Source organism: Rattus norvegicus, chromosome 13 (genome assembly GCF_036323735.1).
Source record: "Rattus norvegicus strain BN/NHsdMcwi chromosome 13, GRCr8, whole genome shotgun sequence".
NCBI classification, from domain to species: Eukaryota; Metazoa; Chordata; class Mammalia; order Rodentia; family Muridae; genus Rattus; species Rattus norvegicus.
This window is the reverse complement of record NC_086031.1, coordinates 78,782,387-78,798,057: the sequence shown is the minus strand read 5'-3', so window position 1 is coordinate 78,798,057 and position 15,671 is coordinate 78,782,387. Positions and strand designations below refer to the sequence as shown.

General features: G+C 41.5%; 1 protein-coding gene across 4 annotated transcripts in view; it reads right to left on the bottom strand.

The window, feature by feature from the left end:
* Window positions 1-236: 236 nt before the first annotated feature.
* Kifap3 (kinesin-associated protein 3) overlaps window positions 237-15,671 on the bottom strand; it is a 136,973-nt gene continuing 121,538 nt past the window's right edge. For 2 of the 4 annotated variants that reach the window (XM_039090490.2, XM_063272116.1), the window contains exons 20-21: window positions 5,354-5,419; window positions 1,423-1,573 (exon numbers count right to left, since the gene is read on the bottom strand). In XM_039090490.2, the coding sequence (XP_038946418.1) occupies window positions 5,374-5,419 (46 nt within the window). In that variant the 3' untranslated portion in view covers window positions 1,423-1,573; window positions 5,354-5,373. Of the gene's footprint in view, window positions 1,574-5,353; window positions 5,420-15,671 lie in introns of all 4 variants that reach the window. The other 2 variants (XM_039090489.2, NM_001401347.1) reach the window with 1 other exon arrangement.

The window sequence follows — 15,671 nt, the reverse complement described above, 5'->3', positions numbered from 1 at the left end:
TTTACACGTAGTTGTCTTGGGGTTCATGTAGGGTGCACGTGTGTCACAGTGTGGGGTTAGGGTGCATGTATGAAGACAATGTGCAGCAATCGCCTTGCTCCTTCAACCACGTAGGTCCTGGGACTTGAACTCAGGACTTCAGGCTTGGTGGCAAGTGACTTTACTTACCCAGTCATCCCACTGGCTCTCACCATAGATTTTTTTTTTTAGTCGTAAAAATGAGAGTTGGACAGTGCTGATTCGAACCTTTCTGGCTTTAATATTTTGTGGGTAAAGGGAAACAAAGACAATAGCTGCATGCATTCAGAGTTGTAGAGCACACACAGACGCCGTCCCAGATCATACACTACCGTGTGTGTCAGGTGAGAGCACACCTGTTGCTTAGCTTTACATTTCTCAGGCAGATGACCGTCCCAGCACCAGGACTCTGTGAAACGTGTGAATTAAGGTAAACAGTATACTTGGATCAGTGGGATTTTAAATTTAAAAGCAGAAATCTTCCCCTTGACCTGCACTGTTCTGAATTGTATGTTTCCTTCAGTAGGAGATGATCTGTGCTCATATTGGATTCATTTGCTTGGTTTCTCAAGGAAAGTTTTCAGTATTTTACAATCAATGAATTATTTTCAAAACCCATTATTAATCATTGTGTCCCTTTTATTCCCACCACCCACTTCTAACTTAAGTGAACAGAGAGTCCTTTCCTTAATTTTCTTAGGTAAGGCAAAAATACTTAGCATCTTCACAGTTTACATCGTACATCTCAGAAGAACAAAACTTACAAGCTCAGTGTTGCTCCTGCTGCACTCACAGAGGATCCCGCTCCTCAGTGTCTGCTGCAGTTAACATGTCAGGACTCTGGGTCACTCGCTAGTCTATACGTGCATAACTTACTTATAGCATGTGTTCACTGTTAAGTTAAAAAACTCATATAGTTAAAAACTTTGTGAAAGAAACTTCCAGACACAGCATGGGATAAAAAGAATGAGGTTCATTTAAAATAAAAGGTAAAGGCAGCATGGCTCACACGAAACACTAGGAGTTTATAAAAAGAAAGAGAACGCAAAAAAAAAAAAAGTATGTGTATCCCATGTACATGAGTGGTTCCTGTGAAACACAGTATGAACACATGACTTTGGCCCACTCCTTTGCGGGCATGCCACCTTTTAATAGAGATTAGTCACGTAGTGTAAATGGTGTAGCATCTGCTTTTCCAGGCTAGCAGCTCTGCAGCAGTCTCATGGGAAATGTCATTCACCTCAAGATGTGGCTGGATGCGTGAACGGTGGAGCATCAACCATGTCAACGAAAGGCGTGAGGTTAGCGCTAACCCGAAGCTAACAGCGGGGAGAAATAAGCAACGCAGCCCCACAGGAGAACAACATGCATTATTAAGTCAAGATTCAAGGTTAGCCCACAGCACACAGATCTCTCCTCAGCCGAGTTATACATGGGAGGGTGATTTTATCGAGACCCAAAGCTGTAGTAGTAAGGCTCGTCAGGGCGGAATCCATATGCGGTGGCGGGGCGTCCGAGGATTCCCACTGGCTGACCAAAGCCATCCATTCCAAGGCTGGAAAGAGAAAGGCAGGTTAGAAGTGCTCTGCTTTCAACCACAGCAGGTCATTGTCAGGACCCCAGAAGCTCACTTCAAAGACTCCTTGACAGCGACATAATTTTCAAAGATATTATTAACCTTTTATATTCTCATTAAAATGTACACAATAAAATATATGCCTCTGACAATATATGTCCAAATATCAGAAACCTGTCTGGAGGGTCTGTTCCACATAAAGCAGAAGACTCAATTGAAAACGATTTGAATGAACAAATTATGAAGGACTAGGGAAAATCACATTCGAGCAGTGAGTGCATTACTGCACTGGGAATGATGGCATGGCAAGGGTTTGCGGACTATTGCACGGTCTCTGTCCTGAGGAATAGAGACGATCCCCCAATTAATAGGATATGCAATCTGAGTATCAGCAGTGAACTCCCAACACATCTAAGTTATACGAGTCTGAAAGAACAAGAGAGAACGCTACACGGCCTGCAAACCAGCCAGAGTTGGTCTGTAAACTCTGAAAGCCAAATTGTGTATCTTTTCCTTTTTAGTAAAAGCAACACAATTGTATGCTCTGGTTTACTCTATGCAAGCAGAAGCCCTAGAGTCACAAAGACAGCCCACAGCACAGACACAGTTTACTCTGAATTCACAATTTTGTTTTGTCTACGAATAAACTGTTAGAAGAAAATCTGTTCTTCAAAAGCATCTTAGCAAAGAGTCACCAATGCTGACAAAAAGGCAAGATGTCCATTTTCCAGGCAGCTAGGGCGGCTTCAACATGCTCATGCATGCATAGCTCATGCAGTGGACTTAAAGCCAAAGGAAATCATTTTCAATGCAGAAATTGAGCTTTGAAAACATAGCACATTTAAATGAATTAAGATTATGTGAGATTTTACTAAGCAGAAAGGTAATTTCACCAATACAATATCACTCTGATTAAAAATATATTCACATTTCCTCTCACAAATAAGATTATACCGAAATATACTAGTATTGAAATGCTAATAGCACATTGTTCAAGTGTTTGTATATGTCTCAGACTATATCCGAAGAGTAAGTCTGTACCTTATTTTGAAATTGTGAAAATGTAAATACTCCTTTGTACTTTGCCCCACTGAAGAGATTAAACTCTGAGGTGAAGGGAAAATATTATTCTAGAGATGGCTCCAGAGAGGGTGGGGGGTTTTGAGTAACCAGAAAGTATTATATGCATGTATGATACTTGTCAAAGAATAAATCTAATTAATAAAAAGATATTCCAGAAATTGGGGGATTCAACAAACTTCTATTTATCCACAGGGTACATCTATTCAAAATTAGAGGAACGGTTCCCTGATGACCACTCCTAAGTACTCAGACGCCACTCACGCATTTCCTAACTCCCTGACATGGAAGGGGTGATTATAGCTGATGGATCTGAACTTCTCCTTCCCCACCTTTCTCCCTGGCACTTCACATACTCCTTAGCACCTTTAAGAGGCTGACAGCTGGGACGTACCAGGTCCCGTTAATTTGTTGTCATTCCTCAGTCTGAAACCTTGTTTTGAGATTAGGAAATTAGAGGCTTGCAGTAGATCACCGAGCAAAGAAAGCAGGTTTGAAGCTGACTGTCTCAAGGGAGGACTTTAGGAGCTCTACACGACGGATGACGATGGCAGGCAGTCTGCCATGCAGGCACAGGATAGGACAGCAGAGGCTGACACACTTCCCACTGAGGGAGGGAGGAAGGGGCTCAGCAGAGCCTCGGACTGAGACGACTCTACATTCGAGTTGAGTGACTTCTCTTCCATATTTCTATGGTGGATAGGCAGACTCCTCATCACTGTCTTCCTATGTGGCTTGTCAAACGGATAAATACATTTGGACATGCCTATACACTGCACTTTTCACTGTAAATGTCAAGTCCCACCCCCTTTTATAAAGACACCAGTTACACTGCCAATAAGAGTCTGCATCCCCAGGAAAGTGAAGGAAAAGCCCACCCTTAGGTGTGGAACCTTTTATATCCCTGTGTTTAGGTCGCTGTGGCAGGTTCTGTGTCTGCAGTCCAGAGTGGGTGGCAACTGAGTGTACGCTGCAATGTGTAGGGCAGCACCTGGGATTTTTGATATGAACACACACACACACACACACATACACACACATACACACACATACATACATACATACACACATACACACACATACACACACATACATACACACATACATACACATACACACACATATACACACATACATACACACATACACACATACACACATACATACACACATACACACACATACACACATACACACACATACACACACATACATACACACACATACACATACATACACACACATACACACATATACACACATACATACACACACATACACACATACATACACACATACATACACACACATACATACATATACACACACATATACACATACACACACACATACACACACACACACACACACACACACACACACACACACACACACACATCTATATCCCGGGAAGAAAGGAAACTAACTTAACAGTGGCTCCTTTTGATTCACCCTTCGTGTACCGCGGATGAAGCATTTGAAGGACATTTAACTGGCTTGGACAGAACTGCGATGCTGTGGACTGTTTTGTAGTCATGGCCGTCTTTTAGGTTAGGCTGGTTGGGAAGCTACAGTTGTCTACTTGGAGCTCTTGTGTGGGTAATTCTAAAGTAGTGGAGCACAGGGCTGTCTAAGATAGTAGAACTTGTAGACAGATATTCCTTTGGATCACGTGGATATTAATTTTACTTCCTTTCTTGATAAAAGGATACAGCATTATTAATGTGGATTCTGGGTCAACACTATGAGAGTCTAACAATTTGAAATGGAATTAGACAGTGTTTGCGGTAAGTTCTGGAAGGGACAGACACACTGATACAGAGGTGCAGTGATGCAGAAAACTTGGGCTGTTCTGACTTATGCGCACTTGACTCGGCATTAACCGTATCAGGGACACTTGTGTGCCCTGACCAGGGACCTAGGAACCCAAGGAAACTAAGCTGTGATGTGCGGCATCTGAGCTTTGCTTGGCACTGACAGATAACAGTAACATGTGGCTATACATGTGGAATTAACTGTAATCGCTCAGTGTGTCTCTGTATGTACAAACCCTCTCTGCTGCTCTCAATCTACGTAAAGTCTGTAAATCCTATATTACCATATATTAGCATATGCAGCCACCATACTGCTGTGTCTTCTTGGGACTGCTTAGTGATATTTAACTTTTGTCTTTAGTGTTCAGAGAAAACATCTTAAATTGTTTAATTACCAAAACCCAGTGTATTTTCTTGGTAACAGATAAATCTAGTCCAAGAAAAAGGGGTCTCTGGTAAAAAGATATCAAGGGATGATAATGTCATCAATCTCTATTAAGTTCTATACCCAAGAACAATGACTTTAGGGGAACGTAGAGAAGAAAATGGAAAAACATTCCTTAAAGTGAAAATACACTTATAATTCAACAATAATATAATATAAAGAACATTTGGAATTTGATTTTATAAATCTACAAACTTCATTGACACAGAGGAAGCAGAAGATTGAATTCTGTCTATATTTGTAGGATCTGAAACAAGTCCTCAAGCAACATTCACTAATTCTAAACTGGCAATGATTCGGGAAAAACAAAGTCTGGGAACGACAGGTGGCGCCGTACATGCAGCACAGTGCAGGGAGGTGGCAGCCAGCAGGAAGCCTTGGTGCACTCAGGTTTCCTGGAGAAGAGAGAGAAGCACCTACCTCGGCCGTCTGAGGCTTAGTTAGTGCATGTTTGCAAAGCACTTTGACATCCTTGGGTGGACAGTGCTGCGTAAGTGAAAAGCATCATCGTTATCTCGCTATGATTAGATCAGAGCAACCTGATTTTTCCTTCTTTAAACTAAGGCATCAAGACAAGTACAAACCGTAATAAAGTCATTAGTGGACGTCAGCATGAGAGAGAATACTTTTGATCCATTTTTTTCATGAGCACATAGGCTCTGAGACTGAAAATATTTTAAAACAATCTTGTTTGTACTTTAACTCACAACACTGCTGCCAGAGCTCACTCGGACCTTGTCTGAACTCCTAGACACGCGGCGTTTGAACTCCATGAAGGCAGCTTCCATGTGTGGGTATGGCAGACCGCTGGAAGGTTTATTATACTCTTCTCAAACCCTTTCCCTGTAACCGCAGAATTACTCTTTGCAATCATACATGGAGTCTATTCTCCTGGTCACTACCCTGTTAATTTAGTCATCGGGACACAGTCTGTCCGCTTCATGTTTTCTGAAATAACTTAAGAGTTTCACTAAGTATCTATGATACTTTTGATGTGGGTGAGATCACTTCAGCAGCTGAGAGCCACACTACCCTGATGGTGCTCAGTCTCATCTGAACCAAGTACAGCACACACGGGGACCCCACCTCTTGGTCTTATTAGTGCAACCCAATGTGCATGAACAATGTACTCAATAAGACTGTAACTTGAACGAAGAGTATCGGGATGGATGGACGAGTCTGGAGAGACAGGTAGGATTGCACGGGCTAAACGAGATGCAGATGGCATAGAGGCCGGAGTAAGACACAGTAGCAGCCAGAGAGCAGCCCGCGGTGCGTTCTGGTTGAAGTCTCAAGTGTGTGGTATGAACTAGCACAGGACTTCAGGTCTCCAGTGACGAGTGGACTGAGGTAAAACTCTCTGGAGAACTCAATAGTTTTGAAAAAACCTATCCTGAGTTTTAGAAACTTATCTATGGTTAAAAAAAAAAAAAAGGTGTTGGATGAGCTCAAACACACGTCAAACATTTAGCAGGGAGTGTATCTGCCCATGCCTCGAGTCCTGTAAACAACAATCAGCAAATTGCTACAGTTCACAGCAAAGGCTGTGTGTATGTGCAGTGCACTGTGCCCACACTTGTGGAGGTCGGACAACTACTTGTGGGAACGATGGATCTCTTTCTTTCCGTCCGTGGTCCTGAGGCTGACCTGAGCCTGTCAGGTTTGACAGCACGTGTCGGGGGACATCCTGTTGGTCTATCTTTCTAGCTTTTGAAATGAAAGTTTAGTTACAAAACTTTTCTAGGTTGGAACTGAGAGCTAAGACTGTGGTTTTAAAACTGACTCAAAGTTTTAATAACTACAGATAATCTGAATGAGAGAGCCTTCCCCATGAGTAGAGGAAGTACTTCATGAAATATTCCATGGGGCTGTCAGACAGGTTAGGAAGCTAGTTTGACTTTAATAGTAAGAAAATTCCATGTTTTTGAAATCCCTGGTGTAGGAAGAGAAATGCCACACAAGTAAATAATACCTAATAAGGTCTCAGAACGGGCGCCCAAATGTAATTTACAAAATCGCCACTAGATGGCGAGCTTGTCTTACCACTGTACTCAGAATGTGCCACTGAGTTTTAAAACAGCTAATTGCATTTAAACTATTTAACACGCATGGAGTGAAGTTTTGCTTCCTCAGATAACTAATGTCTTCAATTTTATAAGTGTGAAATAATCTAGTTCACACAAAATAGGAAACACCTGTCCCTGAACGTAAAGTCTGTGACCGTGGGGCTTAAGTGACTGTCTTCCACACTGACTTTTTCTTTTCTTTTTTCTTTTTTTGTGACAGTGTATCACTGTGTAGCTCTGGCTGGCCTGGGACTCACAGAGACCAGCCTACCTCTGAGCTTCCCAAGTGCTGGAATTAAAAGTGTGAGCCACTATGCCTAGCTTGCTTGCAAGTGAAAAGTTAAACCTGCACATTAAAGTACTATTCTGACTGCATAGTTTGAAAACTGTCATGGAACCAACAGCAAAAACGTTTATGTCTTTTGTAAGTTTAACTGTTGTACACATGTATTTTAGATTTCTCTAAGGCATTAATTTGTTTTGAAATTGAATCACTGTATCATTGAGAAAATGAAATGCAAGAGTATAATTATGCAGTCTTTTAATGAGTCTGTCATATGTACACACACACAAAGACACAGTTTAGTCGTAATTTTAATTTCCTTTTGTGTGTTGTATACACATAATTATATTTTGCCTTTTATTATTAATAAAGTGAAACATAAATAATACTCAGGGGGTCTGTTTTCTTTGTGTGTGTACCTGTGTGTGCCACATGTGTGCAGGTGCCTCCAGAGACCGGAAGTGTTGCATCCCCACAGCCAGAGTCAGATGTGGTTGTGAGTTGCTTGACGTGGGTGCTGGAAACTGACTCAGGTCCTTTGAAGGAGTAGAAATTGTTCTTAATTACTTAGCCAGCTTTCCAGCCCCATGAATAATATCTTTAAATGAAATTTCATTTTTTCAAAATAAAGGGCAAATTATGTAAGTATTGGGTGGGAAGCTGTATTTAAATCATTCGTCTGGGACTCATTAAAAGCATTGTTAATGACATCCGTCAGCTGGAAGGGGAAAAGACTGTGGGGCGGATTCCTCCAGTTAGTGACTATGTGATGCTTCAGATAAAAACGAATTCACACCAATGGACGGGCGTGTGTAAAAAGTGTCTTTCATTTATTCCGATTGGTAGTGAAATCCCACTTCTCTGACTTCCCTGTAATCTCAATTAATACTTGTCCCCGCCCACTGCAGACCTACAGTTTCCTCTGCGGCACCCTGACCAGGTCCAGGAGGGAGAGAAAGAACAACTCTGACAAACAGTGACATGCCCACTCCTGGGAGTCCTGACGGCACAGCACACAGTGCATGAAGGGAGAAATGAAGGAACTTAGAGACTTGTCTTCTTAGCACCAATTGAGAGAGAATTAGATGTTTTTATTTCACTAGCCCAGAGTAATGGCTAACACTTGTCGGGGTAAGAGTGGGCTGTCAATCAAGAAGGAAATCACAAGCATTTCCATACATGGAAGTGGTTTCTGAATTTGTCTTTTTTTTTTTTTCAAATCTGCACGTCAAGAGCCCTTCCTCATTAGCCTCATCGTCCCCTTTACTAGAAATTCTTTCTATTCTTGTTTTATTTGTTCTGGACATTCAAGGAAAATATTTATAAATTTTGTATTGTTCTGATTTTAGACTGGCTTTCCAAAGAGAACAACAGTTGATGAAAGGAGCTGCGGCTACTAACTAGTTCCTCCCTTCTCTTACTTGTAGCGCTGGTGCCTCAGACAACTCGCTGTATCTGACTCTCAAGCTGAGGTGAGAAGCCGCCTCCGCCTGCAGTGCTCTCTGGCTTCTAGAGAAGTCTTTTAGTTAGGGCACAGCGTCTAGCTCTCTTTGACTACATGTCTTCAATTGTGCACGAGAACTTTCTGAACCTACTGGCGGGTTCTGTGCTGTCAAGCAATGCCTCGCACCCCGGCACGTACCGAGTGGCTTGCGTAAGTTCCACATCAGTAAACTGTCATTAGCACCTCCTTCAAATAACTGCTTGCCTGTCACTGGTCCCCTGTCACTGGCCACACTCATGTGATCTATCACGATGCCTTTCTTCTTCTTAAGGCACAAAACTGTCAGACGTGTCACGTGCAGAGGATCGCCTTGGTAGCAATGTTTTCTCAGGGACAGACTAACCAGCCGTCTGGTACCGAGTGAGTTAAATGTGAGCACCCGAGCTAATGACTGTGTAATGCTAACCTACGTTGCTGGTTCATTTTGACTCTTTAAAATATGAACTGTGTGTTTTACCCCTTGCACTCTCTTAATGATTTGTTTTCAGACTGAAACCGCTTCCAGCCGTCAGTTACGCTCCAGGCCTCTACACATGCACTTTTCCAAGCACAAACATTTCTTTTTCCTATTGGTCTGCCAGCCCTGTCAGAGCAAATTTCACTTTAAACTAAATGCTATGATGCTTAAAACCTCTTGGATTACTTGGGCTGCTGGTGTGATCTATGACCTTCCAAGAATGACAGCTGAACTTTCCAATTTGCTTACACTGCTCGGGGAGCTGGGAAGCAATGCCAAAAGGAAAACGCTTGTGATGTTTGAACAGAGAGGAACGTTCTTGTCGGAGGTGGGGCAGGAGACTATTAGGTACGGAGGAATACTAACAAGGAATGAAAAGAAACTAAACATGCTGTAAAGTCAATGCCTTAAACAACCCAAAGTTAGCACATGAGCACTACCGCGCTCTAGCCGGGCACGCCTAACTGTAAACTGGAAATAACCACGTTTAGTTACAGTCATCTAAGCACCAAGCAGAACTCTAGTTAGACTACACTACTGAATGAGTAAGTCCTAGAAATGGAAAAGAATCTTAAATCATCCTGATTAACAGAGAATAACAGGCTATATCAATCTCTCCCCTTTCTTTATAAAATAGAAATTTGATATCTGAAAAATGTCAGAGGCAATACAGCCATGTAACATGGATGTTATATCATGGATGATATAATACTAGTCTCTTAAATGAAAAAAGTGTTATTAACTTTCTGTGATAACTCATTAAAACTCCTTAAAATAATTAATATAGTTTGGGAAAATTTTAATATAGTTTTGAAACTTTTCTCTTTGTACATCAGATAAGACATAGATGGTTATGAATGTTTAAAAAACCCAAATTGTCATAAAAATAAGATTTTTAACATAAAGCTTCCAACTTATCTGAGACTATTCAACAATTTCTTTCCTTTATTTTGCTGAATAATAGATCAATCATGTCAGTGATAAAATTCATATACTGGCTTGTCAGTAAAGACTTTTTGGAAGATAAATTAAACTAAGAAGTAGTTCTCAAAACTTATGAACAGAAATATGTAGATTACAAAATCTACAGCTAAACTCATTAAAAATCCATGTTTAAAGAACTAAGCAAAAACATCTGAAAATTTGATTGTAAGCAAATTTTAAGTTGTAAATATATGAAAAAGCATTCTTGCCTGCTTAGTCTACTTTTAAGATGTATGTAGGGCAGTGCTACTGTACCCTGAAGCTGCGAATTCAGCCACTTCAGCAGTGAGTACAGGAAGCTGCCAGATAAATGCTGCAGAGGACGGACTCTAACCTGCATCAAAGCGCGCTCTGCATTCACTCCAGAGGCTTAGCCCACGAGAACACACTCAACAGTATAGCTCAATCCATTTTCTACACAAGTTGAAGGTTAACTACGGACTGTCTGGTACAAGACTTCTGAAAATAAAACAGGACATGACTGTCGTCTTCACACACAGGGCTAAGGAAGCCCTGACCCTAGGCCAGGCAGACGGAGTGTAGACAAGGATGTGGAAGCTCAGGATTTCTTACGGACACCTGTGCGGTACCTTGAGTTGTTCTTAAAGGATTATGGGGACACTGCAGACCTTTTCCCACTATCAGCGACACACATGCCATTTCCCTCTATTTGAAGGACTGGTAACTCTGCCATTCCTGACCTTGTGGAGTACTGACTATCTCTTGTATTCAGGTGAGTCCAGTCTCAGGTGACTCCCATGTATAACCCATTCTTAGGTATATGTCTGGTACCTTTTATATATGGATTATAACTGTTACACGAGACGATAGCGATGCATCTGGAAATGCTTGGGAAAGGCTCGCTCCTGCACTGCACACGATGAGGTGGGTGAAGAGAGTGCAGGTGGAGACGAGTCTTGCACATGCTTTCTGTTTGCCTTTACACGGCTTCTGCATAAGTCATGGAGGTTTATGCCTATGCAGATGTCTGCTAATTATTGCTCAGTAAAATAATGCCACGGCCAATCAGTCCTTCCTCTTGCCCTAGCAAGAGTGGACTGCTTGTGTAAACTGGGTAATTCAATCAAACGCTCAGACTCTACGTCATGATAATGCAAATGTAGAACGCCTTTAAGAACAGTGAGGGCAGTGTCTTACTTTATATCCCATGGGCCAGCTCATGTTAAGGAGGAAATCAAGGGGAGACTTGTAGCCATTCACATGCGCTGCTTCTCACTCTGCACCGTGCTCAGGAGACTGATGTGATAGGCTCTGTAGTCAGGAGCACAGCACGTGAGAACACTCAGGGTCTATTTTTTACTCTGTGGTGGCTACTGTTTCTGATGCTGCAGAAAAGCCTGGGAATCTAGGGCTCATATCTAAGTTGGGGAAATGTGAGGAATTTCCAGGATGAAGGGAAATCTATAGTCTGTATTTCAGATGTACACGTGTAATGGAGGCAGACCTACATTAGCTGCTCCAAGTCTTAGGCTAGGAACATACTGATCCCATTTGAAATAACCTTAACCCTACTTGTTGATGGTAACACTTCCTTTTCCCAAGGGTTGGCAAACAGTGAAAGTTTTTTCTTTCCATACAGAGAACAAGGTAAATATAAAATTGCATTATATCTGTATAATCTCTGACCCCAGGAAAAAATATACACACATACACAAACATACACACAAACCTATATTTTCCTGTTAACCATCCAAATAAACACTATCATGGGAAGAATTCCTGAAAAAGTGGGATATACCAATTTTAGATACAATTTCTTCCAAGGTTAAACAAAGAAATTATGCATGTGTGATCACCCTTCATTATTTGAGACAGAATACTATGTTCACAAAATTATAGATGTTTCTACTAAAAAGTATTGAAAACTTGAACTAAGAACTTAAAGAGCAAGAAAGCATTTATGTCTCTATAGTCTGAAATGAAACTCTGTGTGTGTGTGTGTGTGTGTGTGTGTGTCTATGAGTGTGTGTGTGTCTGTGTGAGTGTATGTGAGTGTGTGAGTGTGAGTGTGTGTGTGTGTCTGTGTGAGTGTATGTGTGTGAGTGTGAGTGTGTCTGTGTGAGTGTGTGTGAGAGTGTGTGTGTGTGTGTGTGTGTGTGTGTACACCTCTCTAAGCTTCTATTGACTAAATCTTTGCCCACAAGATGGCAGGCATTAAAATCGGCTTTTACATCATTCTCCTTGATACCCTGATACATACAGTAGCCTCCTCCAAACCTCATAATTTTCCAAATCACACTGTCCAAGACATCCTGTTCTGTTTTGTTCTGTTCTATTTGATTCTATTCATTTTTCTTTATTCTTGCATACAACACATGCTGACTACAGTTTATCCTTCCCACTCCTCCCAGTTCTCTCCCCACCTTTCCTCTCCCTCAGATCCTCCATTTCTCTTCAGAAAAGAGCAGGCCTCCTAGAGGTAACAAGTGAACACAGCCCAACCACAAGGTGCAATGAGAGTAGCATAAACCCTTATCACAAAGCTGGATGAGGCAACCCAGCAAGAGAAAAAGGGCCCCGTGGCCAGGCAAAGGAGTCAGAGACAGTCTCACTCCCACTGTTAGGAGGCTAAACAACCGCAGCATGTTTGCACAGGGCCTAAGGCAGACCCACGCAGGCCCCATGTAGGCCTGATAACACGACTACCCTCAAAAATGTAACACAACGAGAAAGGAAGTAAAAGTAAGCAGGGTGCTCGCTATACATTCTGATTATACTCATCTCTGCCGTGCAAGACCCTATCCAAATGCTTACCAATTAAACAGATCACACACACAAATTTAAATGATAAAACACTGAATGCATAGCCTCACCTTGATTATATATTTATGTTGTGTCCTAACTTTGAATGCCATTACAGAAACTAGGTTGAAAACACTTAAGAAATCACAGAAACAGGGACAAGAGGGACTTGTAGGCACATGCGAGTCTCCCAGTGTACTAACCAACGACTGGTCAGTAACAGGACAGGTGGGGATGAAGGGAGGCGGTGTAGAATCGGTCACTGTAGAATGTCTGCTTTTGAGCCTGGGAGCTAATGCGTGCATTTATAACATCCTTGACTGTGCCACCGTTTCCTAGAGATACACCTTTAAACACATGCTGCTGTTTCAGCACGGACTTACACAGACATTCGGGACAAGCACCCTAAGATTTGACTACAGGTTAGATTTATGTGAGGCCTAAACGTATTGTATCGATCTTTCTACGTGAAAAATTATCTTCCAAATAAATGTTATCTCCAGAAAAATATGTATATACTTCAGACAGGGTGTCACATAGTTTAGGCTGATCTCCAGCTCACTATGTAGTCCAGGATGACCTGGAACTCCTGATTATCCTGCTTCTTACCTCCTAAGTGCTGGGAGTACTGGAGGTCAGACCTGGGCATCTCCCCAGCATCTGCCAACTGAGCTCCAACCCTGGCCCCATTAGCAATCCTAAAAGGCTGTTATCACAACTGACAGCACTTTTAATGCTAACACTGTTTCTTCCATTGTTACGGTGAAGCTATAAGGTTTCTTTATGGTAGAGAAATCAGATGGACTATGGATACGATTTCATAGATTATGCTTATAAATGTAAAGCATTCTGAACTTTTTTATTCTCTAAGAAACTTTAGTAAAATTTTGTAAAAGCAGAAACAAAATTTCAAGATAACATTTAATATACTATGCTGTATTTACATTGTTGCCTTAATAGTAAGTAGTTTTTAATATACTAATTTTTTGTTTTGATTTTATTATTGTAAAATTCATTTTATTTTTTTAGTTTTCAGTTTTTGTTATTTTACTTATTTACATTCCTGTCGTTGCCTCCCTTCTCGATGGCCCCTCCCACAGTTCCTCACTCCATTCCTCCTCCCCTTAGCTTCTGAGAGGGTGCGTCCCCTACCCCCACGCCTCCCTTTTCCCTGGGGCCTCAAGTCTCATGAGGACTTAGTGCATCCTCTCTCACTGAGGCCAGACTACTCAGACCTCTGCTACACGTGTGCCAGGGGCATGGCCCAAGTGTGCGCCTGGTTGGTGGCTCATAGGATGTTATGCTTACATTTAGCATAGATGAGTACTTAGAATATTTAATTTAATATCTAGATGTATGAAACAAGTATACAAAGAATGTTAACTAGGTGTTAATTATCAAGGCTAGTATCAATCTATTTAATATAAAATAACTGAAAGTGCTTATGCCTTATATGGATTATTAAAATATTTTTCCATATACAGTTATTTGCCAACAATTTAAAAATAACAGGATATATAAGACATGCATATATATGGCAACATGTATCTAATACATGCTTTGCATTATACACTTGAAAGGGTGACATAGAAACAGTAACGGTTTAATATAGAAGTAAAACATTGTGAAAAGTCAAGTGACACTGAAAATTAAATAAACTGGGAAGTGGAGTAAGTTCATCTGTGTTTACAGACAGCCCTGCTGGAGAAGCTAGTGTGGGCCAGCTACTGGGATACAACTTTGACTGAGACTGTCAAAGGTCTTCCCCTCTGCAGTGTGCACTGCTGAGGAGAGAGACGAATTAACAAGGAAGTGACTCATTAGAGCAGACCGGCTGAAGGAGGAGCTTTTAGATGCACATAAGATTGGAGTTGAGGCTTGAATGACAAAAGCTAGTTATTTAGTCTGATGACTACTCACAGTAGGCAGGAAGGTGACAGAGTAGGGAGCGCTTCTTCAGGAGGAAGAGAGAAATGGGACACTTGTAGATGAGGCTGAAGAAGCAGAAGTGTATGTAATGTAGAGTTAGGCAGAGCGAGCTGAGGACCTTGCTTTTTCTTAAAGGTGCAGGGAGCTGAGTTTGGCTTAAGAAGACTGGGAAAATTGTTAAGTGAACAAGACCATGAGGGGAGGCAGCTGCTGCACTAATTAGGAGGCTGCCAGGAGCTGAGTGATGCTGGCAGCAGCAGTTGGCATTAGAGTGCTAACAGTATAAACTGCAAGAAAAGTCCAAATAGGAGGGAAGACCAAGGAAGACCCCGAAGTTTCTGACTTGACTACTTGGTGGATGGCTGTAACGTTCGTTAAGGTACAAAGATGTGTATATAAATGCAGCACTTTGATAATTCTACAAGCATTTAATTAACTATGTTAAACAGGAAAGAGGAAAGGGTTGTGTTCAAATCAATATCTGGTAGGAAATATAAGATGACAGATACTATTCAAGACTAACAGGATGGTCCTGTGAGCAGTGGGAATGAAAAGATGGTCTCACATGAGGGTTTGGCTGAGGCAAGAAGCATTTACAGGTGGAGAAGAGGAGGAATTATCTGCCAAAGAACAATGCAAGGGATAAAGAGGGGCTGACAGAGATCAGAAATGTGGTACGTTTTGAACTGAAATAAGAGAACACTGAAAAGCAAGGCTCAGACAATTGCGCTAAGCAAAGATGAGAGTTGAAA